General features: G+C 42.8%; 2 protein-coding genes across 2 annotated transcripts in view; both read left to right on the forward strand.

Annotated features, from left to right (window-relative positions):
• LOC126470281 (uncharacterized) overlaps window positions 1–13,752 on the forward strand; it is a 98,860-nt gene that overhangs the window by 27,205 nt on the left and 57,903 nt on the right. The window lies entirely within an intron of this gene.
• LOC126473624 (uncharacterized) lies at window positions 1,526–10,878 on the forward strand. The gene is made up of 2 exons (XM_050100841.1): window positions 1,526–1,550; window positions 10,547–10,878. Exon 2 carries the CDS (start codon window positions 10,573–10,575, stop codon window positions 10,876–10,878), a length of 306 nt encoding a protein of 101 aa, XP_049956798.1. The 5' UTR covers window positions 1,526–1,550; window positions 10,547–10,572.

Consider the following 13,752-nt stretch of genomic DNA (forward strand, 5'->3'; position numbering starts at 1 on the left):
CGTGACCTAAGTTCATCCAGCAGCAGTTGGCCAACATCTCTACCATGTGAAGTACCTAACAACTAAAGTTTATTTCTCTTCATAACTTTTTATGACTTGTTACTTATCAAAAAAGTTTTTAAAGTTTGTTGTGTTCTGTCTACTGAAATGGAAATGTCGTGTGGCTAGGGCCTCCCGTCGGGTAGACCGTTCGCCTGGTGCAGGTCTTTCGATTTGACGCCACTTCGGCGACCTGCGTGTCGATGGGGATGAAATGATGATGATTAGGACAACACAACACCCAGTCCCTGAGCGGAGAAAATTTGCGACCCAGCCGGGAATCGAACCCGGGCCCTTAGGATTGGCAGTCTGTCACGCTGATCACTCAGCAACCGGGGCGGACTTCTGTCTACTCATACGTCCACTTGTGGCTCATCAGTTTGCAACTCTGACAACAGATCAAACCTTTTTCCCACGTTGACAACAAAATTGTCTGAGAAAGTCCTATTCCTATTTCTTCTATGACCACTTGTCACATCCCACGTCTCTTTTCCCTTCTCCCCCCTTAACATTTCCAGATATTGTTTTTTCTTAGCTAGTACCGCTCTGAAGGGCAGCAATCTTTTGTTCCTGTACCACTGTCTTCCTATCACTACAGCAAATTCTACACAACCAATGAGCCTTGTTTATTTCCTCAATTTCGACGCCATTACAGTCACCCACATGAAAGAAACTTCCACAACCCTCACACCACACCGTGAAACGAAAGATCCCACGGCAAGTCATACACGTCTCACTCATGGCAAACAAATTTTAGCTTTAGTATAAATTAAACAAGAAATAACTTCCTAGACTTCTCAGTTAATATATTAAATTACGGACAAAATTTAGGCTGAAGTTCGGATACTAATTCAAACCTTCAGGAGTAATAACAACGATTAAATGTATATTGTGTACGTGACGAAACAAAAGTAAGCAAGGAGCTGAGCCTATACTAGATGAACTTTTCACTTATTTCCGCACTTTTCACTTTGGCTCCTTACTAGAGAATCAAATGCATAACGTGTAATAATAAACTAACATCACAAACTGTACTTTACTGAAATAATCATGTAACTTACAGTATACGATAATATAAACAAAACCTATTCCAAAATTAGCGCCTATAAAATGTTTTCTATTTCTGAAAAATACGCAGCTTAATGTTAAACCTTCCATTGTTAGCTTACAATAGGTATTAATTTACTTATTTATGGCATAAAATTGCCATAAGTAATTGTTATTACACAATTAGAAACTTATTTTTACGAGAGCTCTGAAGGAACAAGACTCATCTACCAAAGATGCTAGTAAGGACTGTAACACAGCGATCGATACTCGAGATGCGAGCAGTCGGGCAGAGCGTGTTTGAGTGGTCCGCGCCGTGTCCCAGTGGTCGATATATGAGAGCTGAGAGCTGAGAGCCCTACTAGCAGATATCGATCGGCGGCTGCGTGCTCGGAGGCTGGGCTGCCGCTGTCCGCCAGTGCTACCGGGACGCTGCCAGGGCTCGCTGTGGCGCCGGTGCTCAGGTAAGCCCGCCCTTACACATAAACATCATACACGGCCGAGGCGACGCCATATGTGAAGCCAAATGGGAACTTAGCAGCGATCTTTTGCAACTTCTCGTTGAGTGAAACTAATCATCTAGTAGCGTGGAATCATGTATAATAACATTTGCAGCTGCTAATGGTGATTTTTCTTTATTTATTGTCCGCATGACGCGTTTCGGCAATCTTTATCCATATATACGCTCCACAAGCCACTGAACGCTGCATGGCAGAGGGTACCCTGTACCACTACTAGTCCAGAGCGAGGGAAAAACGACTTCTGCTGTATATGCCTCCGTATGAGCCTTTAATTTCTCGTATCTTCGTGGTCCTTACGCAAAAGGCAAGTTGATGGCAGTAGAATCGATTTGCAGTCATCAAGAGATCCCGGTTCTCTAAATTTTCTCAATAGCATTCCTCGAAAAGAATGTCGTCTTCCCTCCAAGCGTTCCCGTATGTGTTCCCAAAGTAATCCGTATACTTGCATGCCATTCGAACCTACCAGTAACAAATCTAGCAGCACGCCTTTGCATTGCTTCGATGTCTGCCTTTAATCCGACATGGTGCGGATCCCAATACTGGATCAGTATTCAAGAATAGTCGCACTAATGTCTTACATGCGATCTCCTTTCGAGATGAACCACGCTTTCCTAAAATTCTCCTAATTAACCTAAGTCGACCATTCGCCTTCTCTACTACACTTCGCATATGCTCGTTCCATTTCATATCGCTTTGAAACGTCACGCCCTGATGTTTAATCGACGTGACTCCAGCAGCACACTACTGAAGCTGTGTTCAAACATTACGGATTTGTTTTTCCTACTCATCTGCTCTAACTTACATTTTTCTAAATTAAGAAGTAGCTGAAATTTATCAAACAAACTAGAAATTTTGTCCAAGTCATCTTGTATCCTCCTAGAGTCACACAACTTCGACACCTTCCCGCACACCCCAGCATCATCAGGAAACAGCCGTAGAATGCTATCCACCCCGCTCGCCTGATCATTTGTGTATAGAGAAAATAATAACCGTCCTATTACACTGCCCTGGAGCACTCACGACAATCTTATTTTAAGCATGATATCTGTGACGTGCGACCTGCTGTATTATTCTTTACTACAACATAAACACGTGCGTTTGTGTGATTACTGATGTATCTTACCATGTAGATAATGGCGAAACTCTTTATAACTTTTACTTACAGCTATTACGTTTTTGACTTGAACGACTTTTCGCGTGTTTCACGCTAGGGAGTTCCGTCTGACATATTTATGAAAGAGATGTAATTGTATAGGTCGTTGGCATTTACAGAGAAGGTAAACGATAGTAAGCGCCAATCATTTTAATACGTGATTCGAGGGCTTAATTTTCGTTGCTTTTGTGGGGAATTCCACACGTATGAGCTACAGTTTTATGTTCTAGCTTAATGCTTATGTGTGTGTGTGTGTGTGTGTGTGTGTGTGTGTGTGTGTGTGTGTGTGTGTGTGTGTGTGTGCGTGTGTGTGAGTGTTTGTGTAAGTGTGCGTGTGTGTGCGTGTCAGCATCTCTGATGGAAAATAGGACTGCCATGTTTCAACTCATAATGAGTTACGATTTTTGTTTCTGGGAAAAAGAGTAATCACCAGAACACTGAAGATGGTAAGACCATGTATAAGTGTAATAAGTAGACCGCCACTTCTTCCCGCCTTGTACTGGTTACCCGTCGCTGTCTTAGCATCTTCTTTTTCAAAGGAATTCTATACAAAAAATAAAGACCAGCCTAATTAGAGCTTACATAAACACACATCTCATATTTTATAGTTCAACACGTAATTTTACTCTGAACAACCCTGTGAAAGTGAAAACGCACATAAGGCTCGATATTCTAATTATTTCATCACTACGATAGATACAGTAGTACATTGAACATACAGGGACAGAGGAAAATATAGAAACTTCGAAACACAACACATTTCAATGTCTAATACGGTGTAGGAAAATCGTTGACATTCAAAACTGCTTCCACTCTTCTCAAAATGGATAAATGCATGTCCTGTATGGGTTTCAACGGAATCTTGTACCATCCTTCCTGCAAAACAGTAGCAAATTCAAGTAACGATAAGGGAGGTGAATAGCAATCAGTCACTCATCTCTCGAAAGCAGATCACAAAGGCTCAATATTATTGACGCCTGGTGACTGTTGTGATCAGGAGAGATGTGACAATTCATACCCGAGCTCACAAAACTAGTCCTGCACTATGCGAGCTCTGTGGACAGGGGCTCTGTCATCTCGGCCCACATCATCACCGTTGGGATGGGGCTGACCAGCCAAAAAGGTTATATTATCCTTAGCAGAGCCACCATAGAGCTCACAACAATGTTACAGTGTGCCCAAATCGTCACCTAACCCCCGCCATGTTTCAATCAATAAACATGGGCAGAATTTGGAAACAATGTACAGCAAAACTCATCAGACCGACTGGCTTTCTTTCATTTCTCCATAGTCGGAGTATTATGGTTTCGGCATTTGCATCACTGATGAATCCTTTTGAAATTCCATCTCGCCCTACCATTCCTGGTTATGGAACTTCCTTTGTGTGGTTACGTTGGTGACAGTGTTCGCGGGTGTGACATTCAGTTCCGCAGTGAATTCTGCAGCTGTCATCCTCTTATTTTTCATTACAGTCCTCTTCAGTGACCTTCTGTCACGATCACCAACACACACTATCATCCGCGTTGTGTATTAGCGGATGATGTTTCTCCACTTCCCCTGCTTGCCGTATAATTCTTCGAATCGGTGCCTCTTGAAACTGCAAACGTTTCAGCTACTTGTTTACAGAAGCGCCTACCATACGATCACCAACAGTCTGCCCACGTTCTAATTCACTTAGCTCCAACGTAATGCGCTCTCAACTTCACAGAACACTTTTCTGACCCGTTGATGTTTCCGATACTTGAAGCGTATTGAGGATATTGCACAGGTGCCGTACTTGGTTAAATGCGATGGCGCCACTTGCATGTTTGTCTAGCATCTGTATCTATCTTCAAGCACGCATTTCTCGCGGAGTTTCCATACTTTTGTCCAACCGCCATAAACTGGGCACGATTTATGATCAATAAAATACTTTTCAAAATGTGTTTCGATCAAAAAAGCATATGATTTTCCATAGTCTGTTGCATGTATCCAACTTCAGTGTTTGGTGTGCCCGACATTACACAATATGGCGGCCAGTGCTGTTTGTTGCTGTCACTCAGAGCGCCGTAACGCATAGACAGCCTCTTTATGTTGGTTATGTACCTCTTTGCTCGCCACTGCATTACTCGACAACATGAACCGTAGACCCGGCATTAGCGGCATCGAAGTCACATGACTAGATGCAGCCACGTTCAGCTTCAGAGGTATGCACGTTGTTACCACGTAATGCAAATACGAAAAGTGATCGCTCTTTCATACATATTAAAGTACTCAGTAGTAAAGCCGTTTTATAAAAAGGGAGAAAAAGGATAATGTAGATAATTTTAGACCTATTTCTATGCCATCAGTGTTTGCAAAAGTTATTTAAATCGATTTGCTATCAAATGTACAGTTCGGCTTTAGAAGTCGTTTAACAACTAAAACTGCCATATTCTCTTTTCTCTGTGAGGTACTGGATGGGCTAAACAAAAAGCTTCGAACGCTTGGCGTATTTTTTGATGTAACTAAGACGTTTGATTGTGTTGATGACAAAATATTGCTCCAGAAGTTGGACCATTGCGGAATACGGGGAGTAGCTCACAATTGGTTCACCTCTTACTTTAGCAACAGGTAGCAAAAGGTTATTATTCACAATGTTGATAACGGCTGTGATGTGGGATCTGAGTGTGGTACTGTCAAATGGGGGATCCCCAGGGATCATATAAATGATATGCCCTCTAGTATTACAGGTAACTCTAAAAAAATTCTGTTTGCTGATGACACTAGCATGGTAGTAAAGGATGTTGCGTGCAACATTGGCTCGTTTTCAAATAGTGCTGTACATGACCTCAGTTCACCGCTTGTAGAAAATAAACTAACGTTAAACCACAGTTAAGACTCAGTTTTTACAGTTTCTAGCACACAATTCAACAAAACCTGACGTTTTAATTTCACAGAACGGGGATATGATTAGTAAAACTGAACAGTTGAAATTTCTAGGTGCTCAGATTGATAGTAAGCCCACATTCAGGATCTTGTTCAAAGACTTAATACTGCCATTTTTACTATTCGAACTGTATCAGAAGTGAGTGATACTTCGACACGAAAATTAGTCTACTTTGCTTATTTTCATTCGCTGGATGTAGGTTGCAGTAGGTACTGGGAGATGAAGAAGCTTGCACAGGATAGAGTAGCATGGAGAGCTGCATCAAACCAGTCTCAGGACTGAAGACCACAACAACAACAACAACATGTTGTATGGTATTATATTTTGGGGTAACTCTTCCCATTCTAAAAGGATATTTTTGGCTCAGAAACGGGCGGTTCGGGCAATAAGTGGTGTGATTTCAAGAACCTCTTGACGACCTCTGTTCACGAGTCTGGGTATTTTGACATTGGCCTCTCAATATGTATATTCCTTATTGTCGTTTCTTGTTACCAATATTAGTTTATTCCCAAGAATAAGCAGCTTTCACTCGGTTAATATTCGGCAGAAATCAAACCTGCATTTGGATCGGACTCTACTGCAAAAAGGTGTGCAGTATACTGCTCCATTCATTTTCAATAAGCTGCCACTCGAATTCAAAAATCTTAGCAGTAATCCAAGCGCTTTCAAATGGAAACTGAAGAGTTTCCTCATGGGTCACTTCTTCTACTCTATCGAGGAGATCCTTGAAAAATTAAGCTGATTCTAATTGTATTGCTGATAACGTTTACTTAAACTTATGGACTGACTTTTTTCAGGTTCATGAACATTTATTTTTATCTGTTATTAATTTTATGTTGTAATTTCATGAACTGACGCGTTCCATGACCTAGGACATTTGCTCCTCAATTTGGTCCTACGGAACTTGACGTGTAAGTAAATAAAAAAAATAAATAGACTCAAAAATGTAGGTAAGGAGACAGCGTGCGAGAAGTCTCGCCGAACAAAAGTACTGGGCAACATTTAATTCTTGTGCATGAAGGCGATGACACGGATTTCGTTCCGGATTCATTTGTCATGTACATCTCACGAAACAACACCTTTAATTATCTGTTAGTAATGGACAACAACAAAATTCCAGGGTAACCTTGTACAAGTATGGTCATTTCTAATACACTCTACGTTACAATAAGTATGAGAATAAACCACATTCTTGTATTTCGATAAAAAGAGAAATACAATTACAGTTGACCAAGAATCACATACATTATGAACTAAGTCTGAGGACAATTCAAGGCTCAACAATGAACTGAAACAAACAGAGCCTGTTAACATCCAACAAGTTTCCATTTCATAAAAACTATCACCTTTAAATTTAACGTTTTATATTAGAAGCATTGTTGTCGAATCATTAACGCTCATTGTACTTAGCGTCATTTGTTACCACAACACTATTTTACCTTGCGTATCTAGCCGTTTTCCTCGCAAAGCTACGTGGTAAATAAAGCTTCGGCACTGGCGCGTAATATCAGTGACTTCCTTCCAAGAATTTACAGCTGAGTATGATCTGTAAATCTTAAGACGCATCGAAGACCTGTGTGAAGCGTTTCGTGTAAACCTCTTACACGTGGAAACGGCGTGACGGTCTTTAGTAGTATGTAGTGTCTTCTACGAAACTACGCAGCTCGCGCCTACACAGCCTGACAGTCAAACCCCGGTGCCTAATGGGTTGCGGAATGCCGTGGCTGTAGGCGCAAAGCCTTGTGTTCGTTGTGAAGTAATCAAGTTCCACGATCCGTCCTAGTATGTTTTCTTGACAAAGTTTATCTTCGTGATATATCTTTACAAAATCTAATCTTAAGATAGAGTTCCACAGGCCATTTACATAACTGCATGATCACTAGATATCCAAAACCTTCTACACTATGTGATGAGATTGCCAACATTTACTTCCCGACGTACCCAGACTCTCTCCACTTTCAAGATTCCTTGCACACAACGGGCGCAAATCACATTAGGGGTACAATCATTACGCAGGAATTCACTGTTAATTGCAAAGGGCAGTTGTGGTGCAGGAGGCGCCCTCACACAGTGCCTTCAGAATACTACGTGTTCCGCCCTTATAAGTTTCAGGCTCACCATTCATTTGTCATTTTACCATTTTTCCCCAAAATCAGTATCCTTCATCAGCTTTTGTCATGCAATGTTTTACGATCTGAGAGGTAAAATTGTTATTGCACGCTTCAGTCCGGAATCGCGCTGCTGCTACTGTCGCAGGTTCGAATCCTGCCTCGGACATGGATGTGTGTGATGTCCTTAGATTAGTTGGGTTTAAGTAGTTCTAAGTCTAGGGGGACTGATGACCGCAGATGTTAAGTCCCATAGTGCTCAGAGCCATTTAAACCATTTTTTGCTACTCCACACGGTCCAGTCACGTTGATGTGACCAACTGTCGAACGCCTGAATAACGACCTTTTGCAGCGCGGGCATGTAGGGAGAGAGTCACCGAGGTACTAGAAGGTCCAGACAAGGATATGGAGTCATACCGACTCCAGCGCCGTGCCAAGCTGCCCTAGGTTTCATGGTTGATGATCCATGACACAAACAGCCGAATTGTGATGGTCCCACTGATTCTCGACTGGGTTTTAATAAGGGGGTTTGGGGTCTAAGAGAGTAGGGTAAACTCATCCTGGTGCTTTTCGAACGACGCACGTACATTGAGAGTTGTGTGACACGTTCCATTCTCGTTCTGGTAGATGCCATCGTGCCGAGGAGAAACAAACTGCATGTGGGGATGGACATGATTCTCAAGGATATAATTATACTTGTTTTGATTCATTGTGCCTTCGAGAATGACAAGATCACCCATTATTTCCGCATTATGACAACGACAGCACTGTTTTTGCGTCCCTCCCCCCCTACCTCCCCCCCGCGTCTCCCCCTTCTTCCTCCCTCATCCCAACCGACAAGCTTTGTGTACTATCCACTGCTAGTGCTGCCCCTATGCCGCCCCTGCCGTGTGCACCTTGACGTGGAACGTATGCGATGGTCACACTAATATTGTAACCTCTCAACAGTAAAAAAAAATTTATGTATCATTCACATTCAGCGTAACCTCCCAACCGTTTATAATTCAGTAACCTCACAATAATAAAATGCGACTAATCTCTCAATAAAATTGTGGCTCACTTATAACCTTTCAATAATTGACTGTGAATTTAAACTGGTAAATTTTGGACGTCAGCAGTGTTGCGTCATGGCCCTGAAAATTCATTCTGAATAAACTGAAAAATCTTACCTCAATGAAGTCGCCGGATAACGCATATATGTCTGCTCCTATAAGAAATTTTCTGGCACAGCCCTGTGCAATACTAGCCGATAGATTTCTCATGTATAAAAAGAAACAACTGATTTTTCTTTACAATAATCGGGATTACCGTGGATTGGAGAAATTATTAAATTCTTTAAATTGAGATGAATGATTGTCAAAAGTTAATTTTTATAAGAAATATTATTTTTAAGTGATTTTTTAAAAACATTTACATGGGACTTGATATAACAATAGTACATATGCGCGTGGCTGCTTTTATCTTGTACCACATCGCTCAGGTACCGCCATCGCTCCCCAAGACCGGCCCAGCCAACTCGATACACCAGACTGCTCGCTACTACTTACTCCTACTGTAGTCAACACTGCTCTCTGGTCTGAGATTCTCTCATAGCTTACATATCGCAGGCAGTGTGTGAGTAATCCATCGAAATTACATCTGCTAGAGTGCGCTAGAAAAAAATTCCTTAGTCATGGACCTTTTACAATATGATTGGACCGTATGTATAAGGGGCGATCAAAAAGTTTCCAGTCGAAGACCACACTAACCTGTTGCCTACATGTCGATGCAGATATACCCGCATCGGAGTCGCGCTTGCTTGTATACACACTGCAGCACCGTCCTCAAACGGAATATTTTTGATTGCCCCTTACGTGCTCGAAAACACAGAAGGCTACTTTCCTCCATTTCAATTTCCACAGCCACCGAGTGAGGCCAACTGAAGGATAAACATGATATTGAAAAATATTTCTCTATTTTTCAAGGTAGATGATCACCTCCAAAAATCCTCACATAATATTACCTATGTCTATAACATGTTCTATACTCTGGACTGATAGTACCTTTTTTTGAAAACCGGTTGGAATAACCACCATATTACAACACACTTATTGTTTTGGCCATAACGTCCTTGTTCTGCAGGAAAAGTGGTTAAATTAGAGTTTGGGGTCTTTTTTTTTGCGCCTTAATAACGGAACATAAGCTTTGACACGTCTTACCAGTTCACGTTAACTTAGTAAAATTTCTATTATGAAAAATTTCTTTGCTTTAGTCTTTTTGTACTAAAATTCGTTGATTAGCGTTAAGACCTCTAAAGGGGCAGATCAGCTGCAGTATGCATGTTGTGTAGAGACTTTTTGTAGTTCCTTCTGAGTTCCGTCCACATATTGGAAGGCTGTTCTGGCTCTTCATGCATCCTTAAGAGCAAGCGGATATCTTGGATGTAAAGCTGGAAACTATAGCAAATTTTGTGCCAATAGGCCGTAAGGCATTTCATTTTCAAATTTTCTTATGGTTTATCCTTGTTAATAGAGGACGGTGATAAGAAATGAGGTTTTAGTGAGCTACTTTTTGGAGGAAGTTTATTTCAAAAGGAAAAGTACCTGGAATTTGAAACGGTGTATTGGGCAGCGCAAGGGTCATTAATTTGCGAGCCATATCCAAATAGAATCTTACGCAGGATTTAACAAGCAGTGGTTCGGTGCACATACCGACTCGAGTGTGATATTTAAGCAGTCCTCTGCACCTATGAAGAGGAATCCATAACTACTGGATAAATGTCTTTCCACAGTAGCACGCATTGCTGCGAGGTGCGTAATGCGTGTACGAACGTGGCTAATGTTGGCGACACTGCTGGTGGTGGCGCTGTGGGCACAAGTGGCGGTGCCAGTGGCGTTGTTCGGCACTAAGAAACGCAAGTGGTACAAGCGCAAGAAAGGCTGGCGGCGCCGCGACGAGGAGGAGGAGCAAGAGGAGTACCCGGACCAGGACTACGGCGACGGCGCTAACGCGACCAGTGCTGCGCTCGCCACTGTGCGCCAGTGCGCGCAGGCGCAGCTGCAGGTGCGGGCGCCGCTGATGCTGGCCGGCGCCGGCGCTGCGCTCTTACACGGCGTCGCCTGAAGGCAAGCTTCCTCCGGCCACTCGTCCCCTCCCACTTGAAGGACTCGGTGCATGAGCATGAGATAGATGCATAGCGTTCGGTTGACATTCCCACAAAGAACTGAAGGCGTAGTGTTTGTGGTGATGTTCGACACAACGGAAAAAATTATGTAGTGCCAATGGGTACTGACTGGTAGATTGACTGATTATGTTCTTTTGTTTTTGTATTTTTAAGACAAAATTACATCAGCATATCACAGCGTTTCGACTGGACAATGGTCACATTGTCAATAAAAATGGAAGAGACACAGAATCATTATAGAATCTATTAACCTGCCAATTAACTATCTGCATAAAGATAAAAAAGAATAAAGCGCTTACGATATTGTGAAACGCTCATTTGATTATGTTGCGAAGAATAAAAAATACAAAAGAAAATAATTCGACATAAACAGGAAAATAATGGGAGCTTTCTTTGGATGGAAGCGACGGTAAAACTCATTTTTCTGAAACTTCCGATGCTGCAATTCATGAACCAACAGCTTTAGAAGTCCACAAAACCCTCATTTTAGAAGGAGAATCTACCAGATAAAAGCTTGCCCTTATAATGCGATATTTCATCACCACTATCGTCGTCATCAGCAGCAGAAAACTGAAATCCACCGCTGGACAGAGGCCCCATTTCAGACTGAAGAGCCCGCATCTCGTGGTCGTGCGGTAGCGTTCTCGCTTCCCACGCCCGGGTTCCCGGGTTCGATTCCCGGCGGGGTCAGGGATTTTCTCTGCCTCGTGATGGCTGGGTGTTGTGTGCTGTCCTTAGGTTAGTTAGGTTTAAGTAGTTCTAAGTTCTAGGGGACTGATGAGCATAGATGTTAAGTCCCATAGTGCTCAGAGCCATTTTTTCAGACTGAAGGTTAACACCGACACCTGTTAACGACGAATTCATCCTTTCGATTAAGAATGATCATTTCGTTTTTTCTTTACTGGAAAGTTATTTATTAGGGTCTAGGCGACCTCGAGAGGACAACTGAGAAGACGTTTCAATAAAATAACAAGCGACATTGCTTCACAGGTCCCCAAAGTTGTCAATTCCAAGGCGTCATCACATGTTACTTACTCTTATTCTTCCGAAGCGGGAAGGAGCGCCTGGGCCCCGGCACCAATCCGCCCGGCGGACTTGTGTCGAGGTCCGGTGAACCGGGCAGTCTGTGGATGGTTTTTAGGCGGTTTTCCATCTGCCTCGGCGAATGCGGGCTGGTTCCCCTTATTACGCCTCAGCTACAATATGTCGGCGACTGCTGCGCAAACAAGTTCTCCTCATACGCATACACCACCATTACTCTACCTCGCAAACAGAGGGGTTGCACTCATCTGGTGTGAGACGTTCCCTGGGGGGTCCACCGGGGGCCGAACCGCAGAATAACCCTGGGTTCGGTGTGGGGCGGCGGAGGGGTGAAGTGGACTGCGGCAGTCGTCGTGGGGTTGTGGACCACTGCGGCTGCGGCACGGACGGAGCCTCTCCGTCGTTTCTAGGTCCCCGGTTAACATACAACATACAACATACTCTTACTCTACTCTTGCTCTCCTAGCCCCACGAACCACAGTCGCTTTTGTCCTCGACAAGTTGCCTCTTCCATAGGGTTCCGTCCTTGCCATCTTTCCTCTTGCTCCATGTATCTAAAGATCGTTGGCCACCTGGTCTCTACACCTTATTTTTATTCTTCCTAAAGGTCATCATTCTTCAAGATTCTTTTTCACCCTTCTATCAACACTGATCGATCCCCTCTTCTATTGACATGGCCGCCCCATCTCATATCCTCGTCTTCGCTTTCGAAACAACGTCTGGTTCATTATGTACATCTCTGATCTCCCTGTTATTTCTTCGTCGCCATCCTCCTCTTTCAAAAATTGGTCCAGACACCCTTCGCAGGATTTTTTCTCTTGAAAAGATTTTGGATGACAGTAATCTCTTGAGCGAATATGACGTTCTGGATTCGACGCTGACCATCGCATCTTTTTTTATGCATTATTCACTTTTTGCTTTGGGTACACAATAAACGCGTCATTTTAGCAAAAAACAGCACGTCTTGATCCACGTCTAGACGAGCGGTGTCAGATATTTCTAAAGGAAAGGAGTGAATTGTGCATGGTGGCACTATTGTGTTTCAAACCCAAGTAGGCGTAAAAATATCCTCGAAAGAGTACTGAAAACTATGCTTAAGTTTGTCGTGATAATTTAAAAAAGCTAATATAGTTCAGCTGTAGGGGACTACGTTATTAGTTTCCTGATTACATGTAATTTTATGAACGTGTCCAATAGCCTCAGGAAATAATTTCTTTCCAACGTTTTCTCTCCTACTTCAGGAGTCATTAGTAACTATTTTGATTACAGTTTCCGTCCATAGGCTTGGGTTTCAGGAGGAACTACAATTTATCCACTGCTTTGGTTTCTCGAGGATTTCTAAGTTCAGCCTCTCTAAGAGCACCACTCGTCGAAGTTTCTCGCACTGCCGTCTGGGTTGTTGCAGATGATGGTAAAGACACCGCGGACGTTTCTGAGTTCACGAGACGACCGAACACATAGGTTGTCTACATACCTCTCCCATACAACGCCCTCTTTTTAACTTGGGTCACAGGGGTACACTGCGACTCCCAGACAGTGTGGTGTAACTCACAGCAACTGTAGAGATGCGTGTTTCGACACTCCAACTCTTGGTCTTATTATGTAATGGATGTGTGCAATCTTCTCAGATACACTCTAAGACAAAAAAATGAAGCACCACGAAGGAATTATCTGAATGTGACGGAAATAGGTAGATGTGATGTACATATACAGGTAAACAAAAGATTACGATTTCAGAAAAAAATTGGTTGATTTTTTTCAAGAGAAAGAGC

Source organism: Schistocerca serialis, chromosome 1, assembly GCF_023864345.2.
Source record: "Schistocerca serialis cubense isolate TAMUIC-IGC-003099 chromosome 1, iqSchSeri2.2, whole genome shotgun sequence".
NCBI lineage: Eukaryota > Metazoa > Arthropoda > Insecta > Orthoptera > Acrididae > Schistocerca > Schistocerca serialis.